The following is a 22,269-nucleotide window of genomic DNA, read 5'->3' as shown; positions in this document are numbered from 1 at the left end:
TCCTGATAGTTTGGGATTCAACTCCTACTCTCTGAACCTCAAATATTCTAATCTGTTGAAACTAGTCATGCCTGCCTCAAAGGACTACTGAGTGTATCAGAAGAGCTGATAACCTAGAAAGTTCTTATCAAAGTGTTGCTGCATGCAACAAATATCATGAGGGCCAACTATAATTTTATTTCTTTGGAAGGGAAAGCATTCCCTGCTGTTCGAACAAGTTTTTCAAGGAAAGGAGTTTAATCTTAAGAGCAAATCATTAAAGTTTATCTTTGGAAAGTATCCTTGACATGAAGGCCTCTGTATTTTTGCTATTTCAGACATTTCTACTTGTGATTGGTGTGGTGGGTGTGATGGTGGCTGCAATTCCTTGGATTGCTATACCTGTGATTCCGCTTGGCATCCTTTTCTTTGTTCTTTGGCGATATTTCTTAGAGACATCACGAGATGTGAAACGCCTGGAAAGTACAAGTGAGTACTTGGGCTCTCAGTTTGGGATGACAGTGCGTGCTGGCTTCCATTTGTATGGCAATTAACCAGACTCCTGAAATTCCTTAGACTGTTCTGTGGAATTTCTTACTGTTAACATTAGGTGATTGAAAGTTATGGCCCCTAAGAGTGGGTTTGGCCCTTAAGGCAAATGGAGCTGATGGCGGGTCAGCTGCACTTTGCATTTTAGCCCAAGGAGGACAGATGTGAGCACTATGAGGACAGGGACCATTTCTGTCTTGTTCACGACACACTTCCTTGCACAAGAGTATCCACTCTGTGAATACTATTTTTGAAAGTATTTCATCCTGTTGGAACTAATATAGAAGGAATTAATTAGAAGGAACTAATATAGAGGATTTTTCCTCTCCTGAAGTTACCAGACATGACAAGGAAAGAAAAAGATTAGGAAAAGGAAAAGAGACCTCAGGAAATATGTGTCAGAAGTGATATATTTGAAAAATAGATTGTTTAACACATTCAAGTAAATTGTAACTGTTAAATGTATTGAAAAGATGTGTGTTAGTCATCAGTTATGTCGACTCTCTTTGTGACCCCATGGACTGTAGCCCACCAGGCTCCTCTGTCCATGGATTCTCCAGGCAAGAATACTGGAGTGGGTAGCCGTTCCCTTCTCCAGAGGATCTTCCTGACCCAGGTGTTGAACCCAGGTCTCCTGCGTTGCTGGTGGATTCTTTAATGTCTGAGCCACCAGGGAAGCTCTATTGAAAAGATAAGCCCTGTTAGTTTCAGGTTTGTTATTTATCATTATCAGTATTTGGGTGATACCACACTGTTTGTATACCCCTTTCTCAAAACTATTTGTATAAATGATGCTGAAAGTAATCCCCTATGAGAACACAGGATGGGGATCTGTTCAGTATGCATTTAGTTGATTACTCCATACACCTTCCTAGTTTTAGAATAATGGGGAACAGGGGCTTCCCTGGAGGTCCTGTGGTTAAGACTCTCTGCTTCCACTGTGGGAGCCACTACTTCAGTCCCTGGTTGTGGAACTAGATCCTACAAGGTCTTGGTTTTGGCTGCAAGGTGCAGCCAAAAAACAAAATAATGGGGAACACATTTTATGATAAATTATTCTATTCTACAGGTAATCACAGATGATGAAAGAATCGAATTTATGTCATTCTTAATGCATACATTTCATCAATATTAGTAAATAATGAAGAAAATACATTTTTACATATTTTTCAAGTTATAAAAACAATAGCTAAAAAGTAAGGAGAGAATATGTTTGTAGCAGAGACCTCAAACATGAATAATTATTGCAAATTAATACCAACTTTACTTTCTAGAAACCAAGCCAAGAACAGAAGCATATTGAATCCTATGATTCTCTGTACTTACTAAATGGAAAAAAGTCTCAGTTAATCCAGTCAAAGGAGTTTTGTGTGTGTGTGTGTGTGTGTGGCAATTGTGTGTTTTGTTTTTAATAGTAAACACTTGAGGTACTTATCTTTATTTGTGAAAAGGATAGTAATCATCAATTTCATAAAATCTATAAAAGAAATTTTCATTCATCAAGAGAAGCAGGTGACCTCCCATGAGGTCTGGTCTTGTGAGGTGTTTGGATGGAGGGAGAGCAGTAGAGTCCAGGTGTGTGTGACATTCTGCTGATGACTTGGTAGGATGGTAGTACCTGGGGAGGCAGAAGAGAAGGTGATGAGCTCCATCCAATCTTCTGTGTAGTCAAGGTTTCAGATGTTTTATACTTTGAGGCCACCCATGAAAGGGAGTCATTCAACAGTTTTGTTGCAAAGCAGGTCTATGGTACTTTCAAAGAGGGTTTATTCCAGAAAAAATATTTGACAGAAAATTTTGCCTGGGACGAGGGCCATCCCCCATTCATATGAAAGTGGAGAGAAGAGTTTCTCCTGAGGCTTTTGTCAAGAAGCAGTAGAGAATTTTCTCAGTATTTGATCTGGAGAGTCTGAGGACTTTGGCACCATCACTGTGGAATATTTGGATTGTTTGCACCTAGTAGGCTGCAGTAAGTTAGACAATGAATTTAATCCAGGTACTCCTCCTGCACACCCCAGATAACCACATGTGGTGGCCAGTTGATTAGAACCGTTTATGTTTTCTCTCTAGCTGCTGGCAGTGGTAGTGTTCAGTCCCTAATTCAAGTCCAAGACCTCATGGTCTGCAGCACACCAAGCTTCTACGTCCTTCATTACCTCCCAGAGTTTGCTCAAACCCATGTTGGCTGAGTTGGTGATGCCATCCAACTATCTCATCCTCTGTCATCTACTTCTCCTCCTGCCTTCAATCTTTCCCATCATCATGATCTTTTCCAATGAGTCGGCTCTTCACATCAGGTGGTCAAAGTAGTGCAGCTTAAGCTTGAGCATCAGTTCTTCCAATGACTATTTAGGGTTGATTTCTTTTAGGATTGACTGGTTTGATCTCCTTGTAGTCCAAGGGACTTTCAAGAGTATTCTCCAACACCACAGTTCAAAAATATCAGTTCTTCTGTGTTAAGCTTTCTTTATGGTCCTACTCTCACATCTATACATGACTACTAGAAAAACCATCAGTTCAATTCAGGTCAGTCCTGTGTGACTCTTTGCAACTCTATGGACAGCAGCACGCCAGGCCTCCCTGTCCATGACCAACTCCTGGAGTTTACTCAAACTCATGTCCACTGAGTCGGTGATGCCATCCAACCATCTCATCCTCTGTTATCCCCTTCTCCTCCCACCTTCAATCTTTCCCAGCATCAGGGTCTTTTCCAATGAGTCAGTTCTTGGCATCAGGTGGCCAAAGTATTGGAGTTTCACCTTCAGCATCAGTCTTTTCAATGAATATTCAGGACTTATTTCCTTTAGGGTGGACTGGTTGGATCTCTGTGCAGTCCAAGGGACTCTCAAGAGTCTCCTCCAACACCACAGTTCAAAAACATCAATTCTTCTGCACTCAGCTTTCTTTATAGTTCAATACTCACATCCATACATGACTACAGGAAAAAATATAGCTTTGACTAGATGGACCTTTGTTGGCAAAGTAATGTCTCTGCTTTTTAATATGCTGTCTAGTTTGGTCATAGCTTTTCTTCCAAAGAGCAAGCATCTTTTAATTTCCTGGCTGCAGTCACCATCTGCAGTGATTTTGGAGCCCAAGAAATTAATGTCTCTCACTGTTTCCATTGTTTCCCCAAATCATGAAGTTATGGGACTGGATGCCATGATCTTTGTTTTCTGAATGTTGAGCTTTAAGCCAACTTTTTCACTCTCCTCTTTCACTTTCATCAAGAGGATCTTTAGTTCTTCGCTTTCTGCCATAAGGGTGATGTCATCTGTATATCTCAGGTTCTTGATATTTCTCCTGGCAATCTTGATTCCAGCTTGTGCTTCCTTTAGCCCAGCATTTCGCATGATGTACTCTGCATGTAAGTTAAATAAGCAGGGTGACAATATACAGCCTTGATGTACTCCTTTCCCGATTTGGAACCAGTCTGTTGTTTCATGTCCAGTTCTAATTGTTGTTTCCTGACCTGCATACAGATTTCTCAGGAGGCAGGTAACGTGGTCTGGTATTCCTATCTCTTGAAGAATTTTCCACAATTTGTCACCAGTGTGTTCTCTTGGCAAAACTCTATTAGGCTTTACCCTGCTTCATTTTGTACTCCAAGGCCAAATTTGGCTGTTACTCCATGTGTTTCTTGACTTCCTACTTCTGCACTCCGGTCCCCTATAATGAAAAGGACATATTTTTTTGGGTATTAGTTTTAGAAGGTCTTGTAGGTCTTCATAGAACGATTGAACTTCAGCTTCTTCAGCATTGCTGGTTGGGGTATAGACTTGGATTACTGTGATATTGAATGGTTTGCCTTGGAAATGAACAGAAATCATTCTGTCATTTTTGAGATTGCATCCAAGTACTGCATTCAGACTCTTGAGTGTGATGGCTACTCCATTTCTTCTAAGGGATTCTTGCCCACTGTAGTAAATATAATGGTCATCTGAGTTAAATTTATCCATTCCAGTCTATTTTTGTTCACTTATTCATTTCGATGTTCACTCTTGCCATCTCCTGTTTGACCACTCCCAATTTGCCTTGATTCATGGACATAACATTCCAGATTCCTATGAAATATTGCTCTTTATAGCATCAGATTTTACTTGCATCAGCAGTCACATCCACAACTGGGTGTTGTTTTTGCTTTGGCTCTGCCTCGTCATTCTTTCCGGAGTTATATCTCCACTGATCTCTAGTAGCATATTGGGCACGTACTGACCTGGGAAGCTCATCTTGCAGTGTCCTATCTTTTTGCCTTTTCATACTGTTCATGGGGTTCTCAAGGCAAGCATACTCAGTGGTTTTCCATTCCCTTCTCCAGTGGACCACGTTTAGTCAGAATTCTCCACCATGACCTGTTTGTCTTGGGTGGCCCTACACGGCATGGCTCATAGTTTCATTGAGTTAGACAAGGCTGTGGTCCATGTGATCAGATTTGTTCGTTTTCTGTGACTGTGGTTTTCAGTCTGCCTGCCTTCTGATGGATAAGGATAAGAGGCTTATGGAAGCTTCTTGATGGGAGAAACTGACTGAGAGGGAAACTGGGTCTTGTTCTGAAAAAACCGTAGCTTTGACTAGACAGACATTTGCCTGCCAAATATTCCACTCTCCTCTTTCACCTTCATCAAGCAGCTCTTTCATTCCTCTTCACTTTCTGCCATAAGGGTGGTGGTATCTGCATATCTGAGTTTATTGATATTTCTCCCAGCTTTCTTGATTGCAGTATGTGCTTCATTCAGTCTGACATTTTGCATGATGTACTCTGCATAGAAGTTAAATTAGTAGGGTGACAATATACAGCCTTGACGTACTCTTTTCCCAGTTTGGAAGCAGTCTATTGTTTCATGTCTGGTTCTAACTGTTGCTTCTTGACCTGAGTACAGGTTTCTTAGGAGGTAGGTAAGGTGGTGTGGTATTCCCATCTCTTGAAGAAATTTCAGTTTATTGTGATCCACACAAAGGCTTGAGCATAGTCAATGAAGCAGAAATAGGTGTATTTCTGTAATTCTCTTGCTTTTACTATGATCCGATGAATGTTGGCAATTTGATCTCTGGTTCCTCTGTCATTTCTAAGTCAAGCTTGTACATCTGAAAGTTCTTGGTTCACATAGTGTTGAAGCCTGCCTTGAAGGGTTTTGAGCATTACCCTGCTAGCATGTGAAATGAGTGCTACTGTGTGGTAGTTAGAACATTCTTTGCCATTGCCCTTCTTTGGGATTGGAATGAAAACTGACCTTTTCCAGTCCTGTGGCCACTGCTGAGTTTTCCAAATTTGCTGGCATATTGAATGCAGCACTTTAACAGCATCATCTTTTAGGATTTGAAATAGCTCAACTGGAATTCTATTACCTGCACAAGGTTTGTTTGTAGTGATGTTCCCTAAGGCCCACTTGACTTCACATTCCAGGATGTCTGGCTCTAGGTTTTTTATCACACCATAGTGGTTATCCAAGTCATTAAGATATTTTTGTACAGTTCTTCTGGTATTCTTGCCCCCTCTTCCTATTATCTTCTGCTTCTGTTAGGTTCATTCCATTTCTGTCCTTTATTGCACCCATTTTTACATGAACTGTTCATTTGTTATATCTAATTTTCTTGAAGAAATCTCTAGTCTTTCTTATCTGTTGTTTTCCTCTATTTCTTTGCATTGATCACTGAGGAAGGCTTTCTTATCTCACCTTGATATTCTTTAGAACTCTGCATTGAAATGAGTATATCTTTCCTTTTCTCCTTTGCCTTTAGAGTCTCTTATTTTCTCAGATATTTGTAAGGCCTCCTCAGACAACCGCTTTGCCTTTTCACATCTCTTTTTCTCAGGGATGGTTTTGATCACCGCCTCCTGTACAATGTCATGAACCTCTCTCCATAGTTCTTCAGGCATTCTGTCTACCAGATCTAATCCCTTGAATCTATTTGTTACTTCTACTGTATAATCATAAGGGATTTGACTTAGGTTGATTTAGGTTATACCTGAATGGTCTAGTGGTTTTCTATACTTTCTTCAATTTAAGTGTGATTTTTGCAATAAGGAGTTCATGATCTGAGCCACAGTGAACTCCCAGTCCTGTTTTTGCTCACTGTATAGAGCTTCTGCATCTTTGGCTGCCAAGAATATAATCAATCTTATTTCAGTATTGACCATCTGGTGATGTCCACGTGTAGAGTCTTCTCTTGTGTTGTTGGAAGAGGTTGTTTTCTATGACCAGTGTGTTCTCTTGGCAAAACTCTGTTAGCCTTTGCTCTGCTTCGTTTTGTAATCCAAGGTCAAACTGTTACTCCAGGTATCTCTTGAATTCCTATTTTTGCATTCCAGTCCCCTATGATGAAAATGACTGTGTGTGTGTGTGTGTGTGTGTGTGTATTAATTCTAGAATGTCTTATAGGTCTTCATAGAGCCATTCAACTTCAGCTTCCTTGGCATTAGTGGTTGGGGCTTAGGTTTGGATTATCGTGATATTGTATGCTTTGCTTTGGAAATGTATGGAGATCATTCTCTCATTTTTGAGATTGCATCCAAGTACTGCATTTTGGACTCTTGTTGACCATGATGGCTACTCCATTTCTTCTGAGGGATTCCTGTCCACAGTAGTAGATATAATGGTCAGCTGAGTTAAATTCACCCATTCCAGTCCATTTTAGCTCACTGATTCCTAGAATGTCGACATTCACTCTTGCCATCTCTTGTTTGACCACTTCCAATTTGCCTTGATTCATGGACCTGACATTCCAGGTTCCTATGCAATATTGCTCTTTACAGCATCGGACCTTGCTTCTATCACCAGTCACATCCACAACTGGGTATTGTTTTTGCTCTGGCTCCATCCCTTCATTCTTTCTGGAGTTATTTCTCCACTGATCTCCAGTAGCATATTGGGCACCTACTGACCTGGGGAGTTCCTCTTTCAGTATCCTATCATTTTGCCTTTTCATACTGTTCATGGAGTTCTCAAGGCAAGAATACTGAAGTGGTTTGCCATTCCCTTCTCCAGTGGACCACATTCTGTCAGACTTCTCCACCATGACCCGCCCATCTTGGGTGGCCCCATGGGCATGGCTTAGTTTCATTGAAGTAGACAAGGCTGTGGTCCTAGTGTGATTAGATTGACTAGTTTCCTGTGAGTATGGTTTCAGTATGTCTACCCTCTGATGCCCTCTTGAAACACCTACCATCTTACTTGGTTTTCTCTTACCTTGGACGTGGGGTATCTCTTCAGGGCTGCTCCAGCAAAGCGCAGCCACTGCTCCTTACCTTGAACGAGGGGTATCTCCTCACCACCGCCCATTCTGACCTTGAATGTGGAGTAGCTCCTCTAGGCCCTCCTGTGCCCGAGCAGCCACTGCTCCTTGGAGGTGGAGTAGGTCCTCCCTGCCGCCGCCCCTGGCCTCGGACTAGGGTGGCTCCTCTTGGCCGCCACCCCTAACCTCAGATGCGGGGTAGCTCCTCTTTCTAAATTCCACATAAATGCATTAATATACTGTATTGGTGTTTTTCTTTCTGACTTACTCCACTCTTTATAACAGGTTCCAGTTTCATCCACCTCATTAGAACTGATTCAAATGCATTCTTTTTAATAGCTGAGTAATATTCCATTATGTATATGTACCACAACTTTCTTATCCATTCATTCACTGATGGACATATAGGTTTCTTCCATGTCCTAGCTATTGTAAGCAGTGCTGCAATGAACATTGGGGTACATGTGTCTCTTTCAATTCTGGTTTCCTCAGTATGTATTCCCAGCAGTGGGATTGCTGAATCATATGGCAGTTCTATTTGAAGATTTTAAAGGAATCTCCACACTATTCTTCATAGTGACTATACTAGTTTGCATTCCCACCAACAGTGTAACAGGGTTCCCTTTTCTCTGCACCCTCTCCAGCACTTATTGTTTGTAGACTTCTGGATAGCAGCCATTCTGACTAGCATGAGATGGTACCTAATTGTGGTTTTGATTTGCATTTCTCTGATAATGAGTAATGTTGAGCATCTTTTCACGTGTCTGTTAGCCATCTGTATGTCTTCTTTGGAGAAATGTCTGTTAAGTTCTTTGGCCCATTTTTTGATTGGGTCATTTATTTTTCTGGAATTGAGCTGCAGGTGCTGCTTATATATTTTTGAGATTAATTCTTTGTCAGTTGCTTCATTTGTTATTATTTTCTCCCATTCTGAAGGCTGTCTTTTCACCTTGCTAATAGTTTCCTTCATTGTGCATAAGCTTTTAAGTTTAATTAGGTCCCATTTGTTTATTTTTGCTTTTATTTCCATTACTCTGGGAGATGGGTCATAGAGGATCCTGCTGTGATTTATGTCAGAGGGTGTTTTGCCTATGTTTTCCTCTAGGAGTTTTATAGTTTATGGTCTTACATTTAGATCTTTCATCCATTTTTAGTTTATTTTTGTGTATGGTGTTAGTGTTCTAGTTTCATTCTTTCACAAGTGGTTGACCAGTTTTCCCAGCACCACTTGTAAAAGAGATTGTCTTTTCTCCATTGTGTATTCTTGCCTCCTTTGTCAAAGATAAGGTGTCCATAGGTGCGTGAGTTTATCTCTGGGCTTTCTATTTTGTTCCATTGATCTATGGTACTTTGTGCCAGTTCCATACTGTCTTGATGACTGTAGCTTTGTAGTATAGTCTGAAGTCAGGCAGGTTGATTCCTCCAGTTCCATTCTTCTTTCTTAAGATTGCCTTGGCTATTTGAGGTTTTTTGTATTTCCATATAAATTGTAAAATTATTTGTTGTAGTTCTCTGGAAAATACCATTGGTAGCTTGATAGGTATTGCATTGAATCTATAGATTGCTTTGGATACTATACTCATTTTCACTATATTGATTCTTCTGATCCATGAACATGATATATTTCTCCCTCTATTTGTGTCATCTTTGATTTCTTTTATCAGTGTTTTATAGTTTTCTATATTCAGGTCTTATTATTTCTTTAGGTAGATTTATTCCTAAGCATTTTATTCTTTTCATTGCAATGGTGAATGAAATTGTTTCCTTAATTTCTCTTTTTGTTTTCTCATTGTTAGTGTATAGGAATGCAAGGGATTTCTGTGTGTTAATTTTATATCCTGCAACTTTACTATATTCATTGATTAGCTCTAGTAATTTTCTGGTGGTGTTTTTAGGGTTTTCTATGTAGAGGATCATGTCATCTGCAAACAGTGAGTTTTATTTCTTCTTTTCCAATCTGAATTCCTTTTATTTCTTTTTCTTCTCTGAGTGCTGTGGCTAAAACGTCCAGAACAATGTTGAATAGTAGTGGTGAGAGTGGCACCCTTATCTTATTCCTGATTTTAGGGGAAATGCTTTCAATTTTTCACCATTGAGGATAATGTTTGATGTGGGTTTGTCATATATAGCTTTTATTATGTTGAGGTGTATTCCTTCTATGCCTGCTTTCTGGAGGATTTTTATCATAAATGGATGTTGAATTTTGTCAAAGGCTTTCTTTGCATCTATTGAGATAATCATATGGTTTTTATCTTTCAATTTGTTAATTTGGTGTATCACATTGATTGATTTATGAATATTGAAGAATCCTTGCATCCCTGGGATAAATCCTACTTGGTCATGGTGTATGACCTTTTTAATATGTTGTTGGATTCTGTTTGCTAGAATTGTGTTGAGGATTTTTTGCATCTATATTCATCAGTGATATTGGCCTGTAGTTTTCTCTTTTTGTGGCATCTTTGTCTGGTTTTGTTATTAGGGTGATGGAGGCCTCATAAAATGAGTTTGGGAGTTTACCTTCCTCTCCAATTTTCTGGAAGAGTTTGAGTAGAATAGGTGTTAACTCTTCTCTAAATTTTTGGTAGAATTCACCTGTGAAGTCTGGGCTTTTGTTTGTTGGAAGATTTCTGAATACAGTTTCCATTTCCGTGCTTGTTATGGGTCTGTTAAGATTTTCTATTTCTTCCTGGTTCAGTTTTGGAAAGTTATACTTTTCTAAGAATTTATCCATTTCTTCCAAGTTGTCCATTTTATTGGCATATAGTTGCTGATAGTAGTCTCTTTTGATCCTTTGTATTTCTGTGTTGTCTGTTGTGATTTCTCCATTTTTATTTCTAATTTTGTTGATTTGATTCTTTCCCCTGTTTTTCTTGATGAGTCTGGCTAATGGTTTGTCTGTTTTATTTATCATCTCAAAGAACCAGCTTTTAGTTTTGTTGACTTTTGCTATAGTCCCCTTTGTTTCTTTTTCATTAATTTCTGCCCTATTTTTTTTATGACTCCTTTCCTTCTACTAACCCCTGGGTTCTTCATTTCTTCCTTGTCTAGTTGCTTTAGGTGTAGAGTTAGGTTATTTATTTGATTTTTCTCTTGTTTCTTGAGGTAAGCTTGTATTGCTATGAACCTTCCCCTTAGCACTGCTTTTACTGAATCATATAGGTTTTGGGTTGTTGTGTTTTCATTTTGATTTGTTTCTATGGGTATTTTGATTTCTTTTTTGATTTCTTCTGTGATTTGTTGGTTATTCAGAAGTGTGTTTTTTAGCCTCCATATGTTTGTATTTTTAATAGTTTTATTTTTCCCCCTGTAGTTGACATCTAATCTTACTGCATTGTGATCAGAAAAGATGGCTGAAATGATTTCAATTTTTTTGAATTTACCAAGGCTAGATTTATGGCCCAGGATGTGATCTATCCTGGAGAGGGTTCCGTGTGCACTTGAGAAAGTCCTTATTTGTCTCTTTTCACATCCTTTATTTCAAAGTCTATTTTATCTGATGTGAGTATGGCTACTCCTGCTCTCTTTTGGTCCCCATTTGCATGAAATATTTTTTTCTAGCCCTTCACTTTCAGTCAGTATGTGTCCCTTGTTTTGAGGTGGGTCTCTTGTAGACAGCATATATAGGGGTCTTGTTTTTGTATCCATTTAGCCAGACTTTGTCTTTTGGTTGGGGCATTCAACCCATTTACATTTAAGGTAATTATTGATAAGTATGATCCCATTGCCATTTACTTTGTTGTTTTGGGTTTGAGTTTATAAGCTTTTTCTGTGTTTTCTGTCTAGAGAAGATCCTTTAGCATTTGTTGAAGAGCTGGTTTTGGTGGTGCTAAATTCTCTCAGCTTTTGAGTGTCTGTAAAGCTTTTGATTTCTCCTTCATATTTGAATGAGATCCTTTCTGGGTATAGTAATCTGGGTTGTAGGTGTTTCTCTTTCATCACTTTAAGTATGTCCGGCCATTCCCTTCTGGCCTGAGGAGTTTCTATTGAAAGATCAGCTGTTATTCTTATGGAAATCCCCTTGTGTGTTATGTGTTGCTTTTCCCTTGATATTTTTAATATTTGTTCTTTGTGTTCGATGTTTGTTAATTTGATTAATATGTGTCTTGGGGTGTTTTGTCTTGGGTTTATCCTGTTTGGGACTCTCTAGTTTTCTTGAACTTTGGTGGCTATTTCCCTCACCATTTTAGGGAATTTTTCAGCTGTTATCTCCTAAAGTATTTTTTCATGGCCTTCTTTTTTATCTTCTTCTTTTGGGACTCCTATGATTCGAATGTTGGGGCGTTTAACATTGTTCCAGAGGTCTCTGAGATTGTCCTCATTTCTTTTAATACTTTTTTTCTTTTTCCCTCTCTGCTTCATTTGTTTCTACCATTCTATCTTCCACATCACTTATCCTATTTTATGCCTCAGTTATTCTACTGTTGGTTCCCTCCAGAGTGCTTTTGTCTCAGTTATTGCATATTCATTATTGATTGACTCTTTTTTATTTCTTTTAAGTCCTTGTTAAAATTTTCTTGCATCTTCTCAATCCTTGTCTCCAGACTATTTATCTGTAACTCCATTTTGTTTTCAAGATTTTGGATCATTTTTACTGATCATTCAGATCATTATTCTGAATTCATTTTTAGGTAGATTCCCTATTTCCTCCTCTTTTGTTTGGGTTGGTGGGCATTTATCATGTTGCTTTACCTGCTGAATAGTTCTCTGCCTTTTCATTTTGTTTAGATTGCTGTGTTTGGGGTGGCCTTTCTGTATGCTGGAAGTTTGTGGTTCCTCTTTATTATGAGGGTTCCTCCCTGTGAGTGTGGTTGGACGAGTAACTTGTCAAGGTTTCCTGGTTAGGGAAGCTTGCGTCGGTGTTCTGGTGGGTGGAGCTGGATCTCTTCTCTCTGGAGTGCAATGAAGTGTCCAGTAGTGAATTTTGAGGTGTTTATGGGTTTGGTGTGACTTTTGGCCACCTGTATTTTAATGCTTGGGGTTATGTTCCTATGTTGTTGGAGAATTAGCTTGGTATGTATGTCTTGCTCTGAAATTTGTTGGCTCTTGGGTAGAGCTTGGTTTCAGTGTCGGTATGGAGGCTTTTGGATGAGCTCTTGTTGATTAATATTCCATGAGTTTTCTGGTGTTCTCAAGTTTTGGATTTAAGCCTCCTGCCTCTGGCTTTCAGTCATATTCTTACATCCCATCCATACAGACTTTCCCATCCATACAGCACCAATGATAAAACATCTAGGTTAATGGTGAAAAGATTCTCCACAGTGAGGGACACCCAGAGAGGTTCACAGAGTTATATGGAGAAGAGAAGAAGGAGGAGGGAGATAGAGGTGACCAGGAGGAGAAGAGGGGGAGTCAAAAGGAGAGAGACCAATCTAACCAGTAATCAGTTCCCTAAGTGTTCTCCACAGCCTAGAACACCCAAAGAGATCCAACAGATTTAGGCAGAGAAGAGAAGAGGTAGGGAGGAGATAGAGGTGACCACCTTTCAAAGAGAATGGGCTGCCTTACTGGGTGGCTGGCATCCTCCGCCAGCATTCAGAAGTTGTTTTGTGGAATTTGTACAGCATTCAAATGATATTTTGATGAATTTGTGGGGGAGAAAGTGGTCTCCCCATCCTATTCCTCTGCCATCTTAGGACCGCCCCTGTTCCTTCCTTCTTTATAGAACTGGGAACACTAAACACAAGAAGAGGTTCTGTGCCTTTACTTGTTTTTACCTCAACCCCTCCGAATGTGCAGTGCCCAGGTGCACGTCTGTACTGACTGAACTGTCACCAGACAGGCATTCAGATACTGGACTAAGGAGTGAGGACCTGAAAACAGTTTGGAGTTTCCCCCTGGATTCTTTCCCCCATCATTTTATAAAATCTCTGTAGCCTCATGTAAGATGCATTACTAACTTCCCATAAACAACCTAGTTGTACTAACAGGTCTTCTCTAGGACCCACACAAATAACAAAGTGATGTCAGTATTTCCTCCTGATACAGCTCAAGTTATCACTCATTCCAGACAGAGGTCAGAGGCTCACCATGTGCCCCTGGCAATAGCAAGTTGCATCCTCATTCATGGTGGGGAATGAGAAATGTAAGGGTCCTCCCTGCCTGGCAGCCTGCAGCCCAGCTGTTCCCTGACAAGCAAGAGCCTGACCCTGGTGCTCATGGTCAGTGTGCTCTTAGAGAAGATGGCAGGAAATGAATGGGCAGTCATGTGACATCAGGCCCCCAACCACATGAAGTCACTCAAAAGATGGACGCTGAGGCCTCTGTCAGATTCTAAAAGGGTGATGTGAGTATCACAGGCCACAGTGCCCTCCAAATAACAGGACAGGTGTCCAGTAGGCAGATATAAAAACACCCATCATGTTCCTGGAGCAGAAGTCAAGACTATTCAAAGACTCCTCATCTGCCAGGTCCTGTGGGCACAAGGGTGGTGCAGAACCAGGTGCTCCGTGACCCGTACAGAGAATCCTGGCGCAGGTGCAGGGAGAGTCCCAGGATGGGGGAGGTGGCAGACTGTCCACTTCTTACTCATCTCATTCCTGTCCTGTGTCTGGCTCAGGTCCAGGGTGGGGGATGTACTGACTTTATCTCAGCCCTTGGTTACTCATCTAAGGTGGAATCAATGCACAGGTAGCTCATCAAAATTCAGTGTGGTGAGGACTCTAAAGAGGAATTAAAGTTTAAAATGCTACTGGTTAAAAAATTAGTGAGCGATAATTACTCACCTATGGAAAAAAAATGAAATATTGCCATTTGCAGCAACATGGATGGATCTAGAGAGTATTATTCTTAGTAAAGAAAATCAGAGAAAGACACATATGATATCACTTATACATGAAATCTAAAAATAATACAAATGAATCTATACACAAACTAGAAATAGACTCAGTGGCATAAAAAATAAACTTGTGGTTACCAAAGGGCATTGGGAAAGAGTGAGGAGCAAATTAGAAATATGGGATTAATAGACACACTACTATTAATACATCAAATAGATAACAAGGATTAAGTGTAAAGCACAGAGAATTTTATTCAGTGTCTTGTAATAATCTATAATAGAATATAATCAGAGAAAAGAACTGAATGACTATACTGCATACCTGAAACTAGCAGATTATTGTAAATCAACTATACTTCACTATACTTTTAATAAATTGGAGCAATTTCCACCTGGAAAGATGCCAGAAGAATATGGAGGGAGAAATATTTGAGAGGACCTTGATGAAAGAACCAGTAAAGAATTTCTTTATCTAAATCTAGCTGGGGTTTTGAATTTGATCAAAGATAGTTTCAAAGAGAATCTCTCATTCCCAGGTCATTAAAGTGAAGCGTGGTGTGAGCAGGAGTTTGAGGGTCACATGGAGGATTCCCTTTGGTAGGACGTGTGACCTCAGAGCCCGGGAGGCAGTGGTTTCCTCGCATCCAGCCTCCCTGACTTCTCTGATGTGTGTCTGTCTCTGCTGCCCCAGCTCGGAGCCCGGTGTTTTCCCACTTAGCATCTTCTCTCCGGGGACTCTGGACCATCCGGGCATACAAAGCTGAACAGAAGTTTCAGGAGCTGTTTGATGCATACCAGGATTTGCATTCAGGTCTGTAAGTTTCTGGAGATGATTTCTAAGGATGGGATGTGCTCCCTTCTGAGGCCTGACCTCTGTCTCAGGTGGCCTGGCTGGCCAGCGCCTCTCTGTGTGTCAGCCCACATCGCCCTCTGCACACCTGCCTCCCCCACCCCTTCCTCTCAGCATCCCCTCTGTGCTCCCCTCTTCCCCCTCACAGCCCTGCTTTTCTCCCCTGACTGGCCTGCATTGTCCTTCCACCACTGTGCCCTGTGGATGTTTGTCTCTTTAAGGCAGGATTCAGTAAACTTTTCTTTTTTCCAAAGGTCCAGATAGAAAATATTGTAGGCTTTGTGTGCTGTCTCTATTGTAACTACTCATCTTTGCCATTGTAGCACAAAGACAGGCAAAGAACATACATTAGTCAATGGCTGTATTCCAATAAAACTTTATTTTCAGAACCAGGTGGTGGCTGTTCTTCCCCCTCAGGGTGTGTTTTGCCAAGTCTTTTGAGAGCATAGATTGAGGGTAGCAGAAGTGTTGAGGAAAATAAGTTCCTGATTTGCTACCCACTTGATTATGCTTTGTATCAGTGAAGTTTGTTTGTTTGTTTTCCATCTCGGTAGAAAATTCAGAATTTCTTCTAAGTATATAAAATCCTGGCCAAACTTTGCAATCATTGATATATTTTGAAGATAACATGGCATTTGAAAGTCACATACAGACCCTGTTAGCTGATGGTCATGTGGACACTGACTCCTAAGAATAACCACCGCAGGCCCTGTAGTGAGGGCAGAAGGTGCTGGAAACGGTGTGAGCTATGCTCTCTGCTGTCAGAGCTGGGAACAGCTGACCCTTTGAGAGGAGGATCTTCATGTTGAGGCCCAGCACTGCAGGGAACACACCAATGAGATGTTTTTCCAACTTCTTTCTTATGATGGTATTTCTCTTGATAACTCGTGGGTTGAAGTTTTCAAAGCATGCTTCCTGGACTGATTCCTCTGTGTCTCATATGTTGTTTTGTGTTGAACCTAGTTTTCTGGAATCTTCTGTTTCCTTTGAAGTTACAGGTGTGTAACTTTGCTGTCCTACCTTGTGTAAAATCTTCTGTAGCTCAACTGAGAAAATGCTCTCCCTCATGAGAAGCAGCTAACATGTTTTTTCTGTTTATGTTACACTTATTATGGTTCACAAATGCAGAGGCTTGGTTCCTGCTTTTGACGACGTCCCGATGGCTCGCTGTGTATCTGGATGTCATCTGTGCCATCTTTGTCACTGTTGTTGCCTTTGGGGCCCTGATTCTGGTAGAATGTAAGTACACATGTGAATATTTGGGGTATGTTTGCATTTGATAGCTTTGTTTGTAGTTATTAAACTGTTGTAATCTTGTCTAATATATACTCTTTGGTTCTAATGAGTTGTATTAAAGTGTTTGCAGCATGTGACTCCACAGTGTGTCCATGTGAAGTCATTTGTGTCTTGATGAGAACTTCTCTTTCTTTTACTTTTACTTATTTATTTACAGTAAGTCCTCATTGAGATAATTTAAAATATTTTTTTGATTGGAAAATGTTTGATTTATGATGTGTTGACTTCAGGTGTATAGCCAAGTGAATCTGTTATACATATATTCACTTTTTTAAAGATTCTTTTTCCATACCCCGTGAACATTGGGGTGCCTGTATTCTTTTTAGTAATTTGCGTTTTAATACTTCAAATGAATAGTCCTTTAGAAAAGAATTTCTGGTTCTGACTTTTGGAATCTTCAGGAGCAAAGACCAGGTATGACATGCCTGCTGCAACAGACCTGTGGTGCCTTGGGCCCCTGCTTTGGCTCGCTCAGGCCATTCTTTAATTTTTATTTTAAGTTTTATTGGGGTATAGTTCATTTACACTGTTGTCTTAGTTTCCGATGTACAGCAAAGTCAATCTGCTATATACATACATATATCCACTCTTTTTTAGATTCTTTTCCCATATAGATCATTACAGAGTTCACTGTACTTTACAGTAGTTTCTTATTAATTATCTATTTTGATATTTTATATATAATAGTATGTATGTGTCAGTCCCAGTCTTCCAATTTATCCCTCCCCTCCCTTATCCCCTGGTAAACATAAGTTTATTTTCTACACCTGTTACTCTACTTCTGTTTTGTAGATATGTTCATTTGTAGCCTTTTGTTTTATTCCATATGTAAGCAATATCATATTCTATTTTTCTCAGACTTATTTTACTCAGTATGCAAATCTCTAGGTCCAGCCATGGTGCTGCAAATGGCATTATTTTGCCCATTTTATGGCTGAGTAACATTCCATTGTATATATGGTACCACATCTTCCTTGTCCATTGCTCTGTTGACAGGCATTTAGGTTGCTTCCATGTCCTGGCTGTTGTAAATAGTCCTGCAGTGAAGACTAGGGTGCATGTATCCTTATAAATTATGTTTTTTTTCTGGATATATGCCCTGGAGTGAGATTGCTGGATCTTAGTAGTGAGAGAGTCAATTCCTAGGCAGATTGGTAAGTCCAGGGGTCCCCAAGGAGAGAGGGATCTGGAATTATTAAGGAGGAAGAAAGGACAAACTTTTTTTTGTCCCTCTACATTCCTTAGGATTATATAACAATAATGTATCCTGCTTGAGGACAGTCTCTGGAAAAAAAAAAACCTTCTGGCTAATCCTGTTATCTTAAGGTGCAAATTATGGGAGTAGGTCTATTGAGGTCTTTATAACCTCCAGACATTCTTTTGATTCACTGTAATAACTAATTAGAGAGTATATAACTCCATGGCTAACACTAGCAAGGGGGTACTCTTTCTGACCCCTTCTGATGCCTATCTCAGAAGCTTTCTCTATCTCCTTTATACTTTAATAAAACTTTATTACACAAAAGCTCTGAGCGATCAAGCCTCATCTCTGGCCCTGGATTGAATTCTTCTCCTCCAGAGGCCAAGAATCCTGGCATCTTTTTGTGTGTCTATTTTTAGTTTTTAAAGTAACCTCCATATTGTTCTCCATAGTGGCTGTACCAGTTTACATGGAGGGTTCCCTTTCTCCACATCCTCTTCAGTACTTATTGTTTGTAGACTTTTGATGATGGTCATTCTGACTGGTGTGAAACCTCACTGTAGTTTTTACTTAAAAAAATTTTTTTTTTACTGTAGTTTTGATATTCATTTCTCTAATAATGAGATGTTGACCATCTTTTCATGTGCTTTTTGGCCATCTATATGTCTTCTTTGGAGAATGTCTGTTTTAATCTTCTGCCCATTTTTTGATTGGGCTGTTTACTTATTTATTTTTGATATTGATTTGCATGAACTGTTTGTATATTTTTGAGAGTAATCCCTTATCAGTCACTTCATTTGCAAATATTTCCCCCCATTCTGCAGGTTGTCTTTGTTTATTTTTATTTTTTGCTGTGTAAAAGTTTTTAAGCTTAATTGGGTCCCATTTGTTTGTGTTTTATGTATTTTCATTGCTCTAGGAGGTGGGTTAAAAAGCTTGTTGCAATTTATGTCAGAGAGAGTTCTCCCTGTGTTTTCATCTAAGAGTTTTCTAGTGTCTGGTCTTACATTTAGGTTTGTAATGTATTTGAGTTTACTTTTGTTTATGGTCTTAGGGAGTGTTCTGATTTTATTCTTTTAGATGTAGCTGGCCAGTTTTCCCAGCACCAATTATTAAAGAAACTGTCTTTCTCCATTGTATATCCTTGCTTCCTTTCTCATAGGTGACACAGGTGCATGGGTTTATCTCTGGACTTTTGTCCTGTTCCATTGATCTATATTTATGTTTTTGGTGCCAGTAGCATACTGTTTCAATTACTGTAGCTTTGTGGTATAGTCTGAAGACAGGGGACATGATTCCTGCTAGCTTCATTTTTATTCTTTGTTTTTCTCAAGATTACATTGGTTATTCATGGTATTTTGTATTTCTATACAAAATGTAGATATTTTTGTTCTAATTCTGTGAAAAATGCCATTGGTAATTTGATAGAGATTGCACTGAATCTGTAGATTGCCTTTGAATAGTTTGCTTGTTTGTTTACAGTAGGTCTTCATTGAGATCTTTTATCTTTTTATCTTTCTTTGAATGGGTTGAGATCTACATAACTGTAGCAAGATGACCTCTGAACATCCTAGGTAGTGTCCTATAGCTGGATGGAGAGAACCAGGTTTACTATTAAGCTTTTTGTACAGACTAGGTTTTAGGTTTTAGCTTTTGGGCTACTGGAATCCTTGGTTGTGGGGGTCTGAGAAAGATTCTCTATAGCAAAAAGAGTATCCTCACTGCTGTGTGGGTCCCAGATGAACAGTTGCTGGAATGTGTGGCATGAATTCACCATCTTTGACTATTCCGTAGAAATAGCCCTGAATTACAGTCTTTAATAATGGGAAAATGAGAGTAATATTTTAGATTTAAAAGCACTGGCTCTTAGAATCCATTGCCTTGTTTTTGTGATTTAAACTGCAGCTACATTGGATGTAGAAAGTGAAATTACATAATGATAATTGTAGCATAAGGACAAAAATCTGAACAATGACATCCTCAACTATATTATACTGTCAAGTGTATCTCACTCCAGGTGGGATTAAATGATAAAGGACAAAAATGGTAAGGACCTAAGAGAAGCAGAAGAGATTAGGAAGAGGTGGCAAGAATACACAAAAAAACTGTACCAGAAAGATCTTAATGACCTGAATAACCACGATGGTGTGGCCACTCATCTTGAGCCAGATATCCTGGATTGTGAAGTCAAGTGGAACTTAGGAAGCATCACTATGAACTAAGTTAGTGGAGGTAATGGAATTCCAGCTTAGCTATTTCAAATCCTAAAAGATGATGCTGTTCATATAGTATGCCAGAAATTTTGAAAAACTCAGCAATTGCCACAGGACTGAAAGTTGTTTTCATTCCAATCCCAAAGAAGGACACTGCCAAAGAATGTTCAAACTATCACACAATTGCACTCATTTTACATGCTAATAAAGTTATACTCAAAATCCTTCAAAGATTTCAACAGTATGTGAACTGGGAACTTCCAACTATACAAGCTTGTTTTAGAAAAGACAGAGGAACCAGAGATCAAATTGCCAACATTCCTTGAATCAAAGAGAAAGCAAGGGGATTCCAGAAAAAACATCTTCTTAATTGACTATGTTGAAAGGCTTTGACTCTGTGGATCACAATAAACTGTGGAAAATTCTGAAAGAGATAGGAATACCAGACCATCTTACCTGTCTCCTGAGAACTTGAAAGCATGTAAAGAAGAAACAGAACTGGACATAGAACAATGAACTGATTCAAAATTGGGAAAGGAGTATGACAAAGCTATATGTTGTCACTATGTTTATTTAACTTATGTGCAAAATACATCATGCAAAATGCCAGGCTAGATGAAGCACAAGCTGGAATCAAGATTGCTGGGAGAAATATCAATAACCTCAGTTATGCAGATGATACCATTCTAATGGCAGAAAGTGAAGAGAAACTGAAGAGCCTCTTGATGAAAGTGAAAGAGCAGAGTGAAAAAGCTGGCTTAAAACTCAGCATTCAAAGATCATGGCATCCAGTCCCATCGCTTCATGGCAAATAGATGGGAAAAAATTTAAAGCAGTGACAGATTTTTTTTCCTTGGGTTCCAAAGATCACTGCAAACTGTGACTGCAACCATGAATGAAAAGACGTTTGCTTCTTGGAAGGAAAGCTATGACAAATCTATACAAAATATTAAAAAGCAGCGACATCACTTTGCCCACAAATGTCCATATAGTGAAAGTTATGTTTTTTCCAGTAGTCATATAAGAGTTGTCAATGGATGTAAAATTTGGGCCATTAAGAAGGCTGAGGGCTGAAGACTTGATGCTTTCAAGTTGTAGTGTTGGAGAAGACTCTTGAGAGTCCCTTGGACAGCAAGGAGATCAAATCATTAAATCTTAAAGGAAATCAACCCTGAATATTCACTGGAAAGATTGATGCTGAAGCTGAAGCTCCAATACTTTTGCCGCCTGACTCGAAGAGCTGATTCATTAGAAAAGACCTTGGGTACTGGGAAAGATTGAAGGCAGGAGGAGAAGGAGGTGACAGAGGATGAGATGGTTAGATAGCATCACGAACTCAATGGACATGAATTTGAGCAAACTCTGGGAGATAACAAAGGACAGGGAAGCCTATAGTGCTACAGTCTATGGTGTCACCAGAGTCAGATATGACTTAGTGGCTTAACAACAACCACAGCTTTGTTAGTTCTTTCTAAATTCATATTTAAAAAAAATTACTTAATTATTTGGCTGTATTGGGTCTTAGCTGGGGCATGTGGGACCTTCAGTCTTAGTTATAGTAGGCAGGACTTTAGTTGCAGCATGTGAACTCTTAGTTGTGGCATGTGGAGTCTAGTTGCCTGACCAGGGATTGAACCTGAGCCCCTGCATTGAGAGTTCGGAGTCTTAGCTATTGGACCACCAGGGAAGTCCCTCATAGCGTTTTTTTTTTTTTTTTTTTTTTTTTTCTTTTCCTACTGTATTATTGTCTCATACAACAGAAGTAATATTATGAATGATACTATCATTACATGCAAATGATTTAAGTATTATAAAGGAGTCTTCTCACTACTATATAATAAAATAGATAACTAAAAAGGACCTACTGTATAGCACAGGGGATTCTATTTAATACTCTGTAATGACATATATTGACTTCCCTGGTGGCTCGGTTGGTAAAGTGTCTGTCTACAATGCGGGAGGCCTGGGTTCAATCCCTGGGTTGGGAAGATCCCCTGGAGTAGGAAATGGCAATCCACTCTAGTAGTATTGCCTGGAAAGTCCCATGGACAGAGAAGCCTGGTAGGCTACAGTCCATGGGGTATGGACTGTATGTAATGACATATCTGGGAAAATAATTTAAAAAGAACAGATTATATGTATACGTCTGGCTAATTCACTTTATTGTACACCT

The 22,269-nt window shown here is 39.5% G+C and overlaps 2 protein-coding genes across 2 annotated transcripts in view; one reads left to right on the top strand and one right to left on the bottom strand.

The window, feature by feature from the left end:
* Positions 1 to 22,269, bottom strand: part of LOC123328868 (ATP-binding cassette sub-family C member 4) — a gene marked incomplete in the record, with an annotated part of 1,148,417 nt that overhangs the window by 677,833 nt on the left and 448,315 nt on the right.
* The window catches only part of LOC123464825 (ATP-binding cassette sub-family C member 4-like), a 34,386-nt gene that overhangs the window by 9,354 nt on the left and 2,763 nt on the right, over positions 1 to 22,269 (top strand). The window contains exons 2-4 of the mRNA XM_045162441.1: positions 318 to 468; positions 15,228 to 15,347; positions 16,515 to 16,625. Coding sequence (XP_045018376.1) covers positions 318 to 468; positions 15,228 to 15,347; positions 16,515 to 16,625 — 382 coding nt within the window. The remainder of the gene's footprint in view (positions 1 to 317; positions 469 to 15,227; positions 15,348 to 16,514; positions 16,626 to 22,269) is intronic.

This window comes from Bubalus bubalis, chromosome 13 (assembly GCF_019923935.1).
Source record: "Bubalus bubalis isolate 160015118507 breed Murrah chromosome 13, NDDB_SH_1, whole genome shotgun sequence".
Lineage (NCBI taxonomy): Eukaryota > Metazoa > Chordata > Mammalia > Artiodactyla > Bovidae > Bubalus > Bubalus bubalis.
Note: the sequence above shows the minus strand (reverse complement) of the source record. Positions and strands in the feature narration are given on the sequence as shown.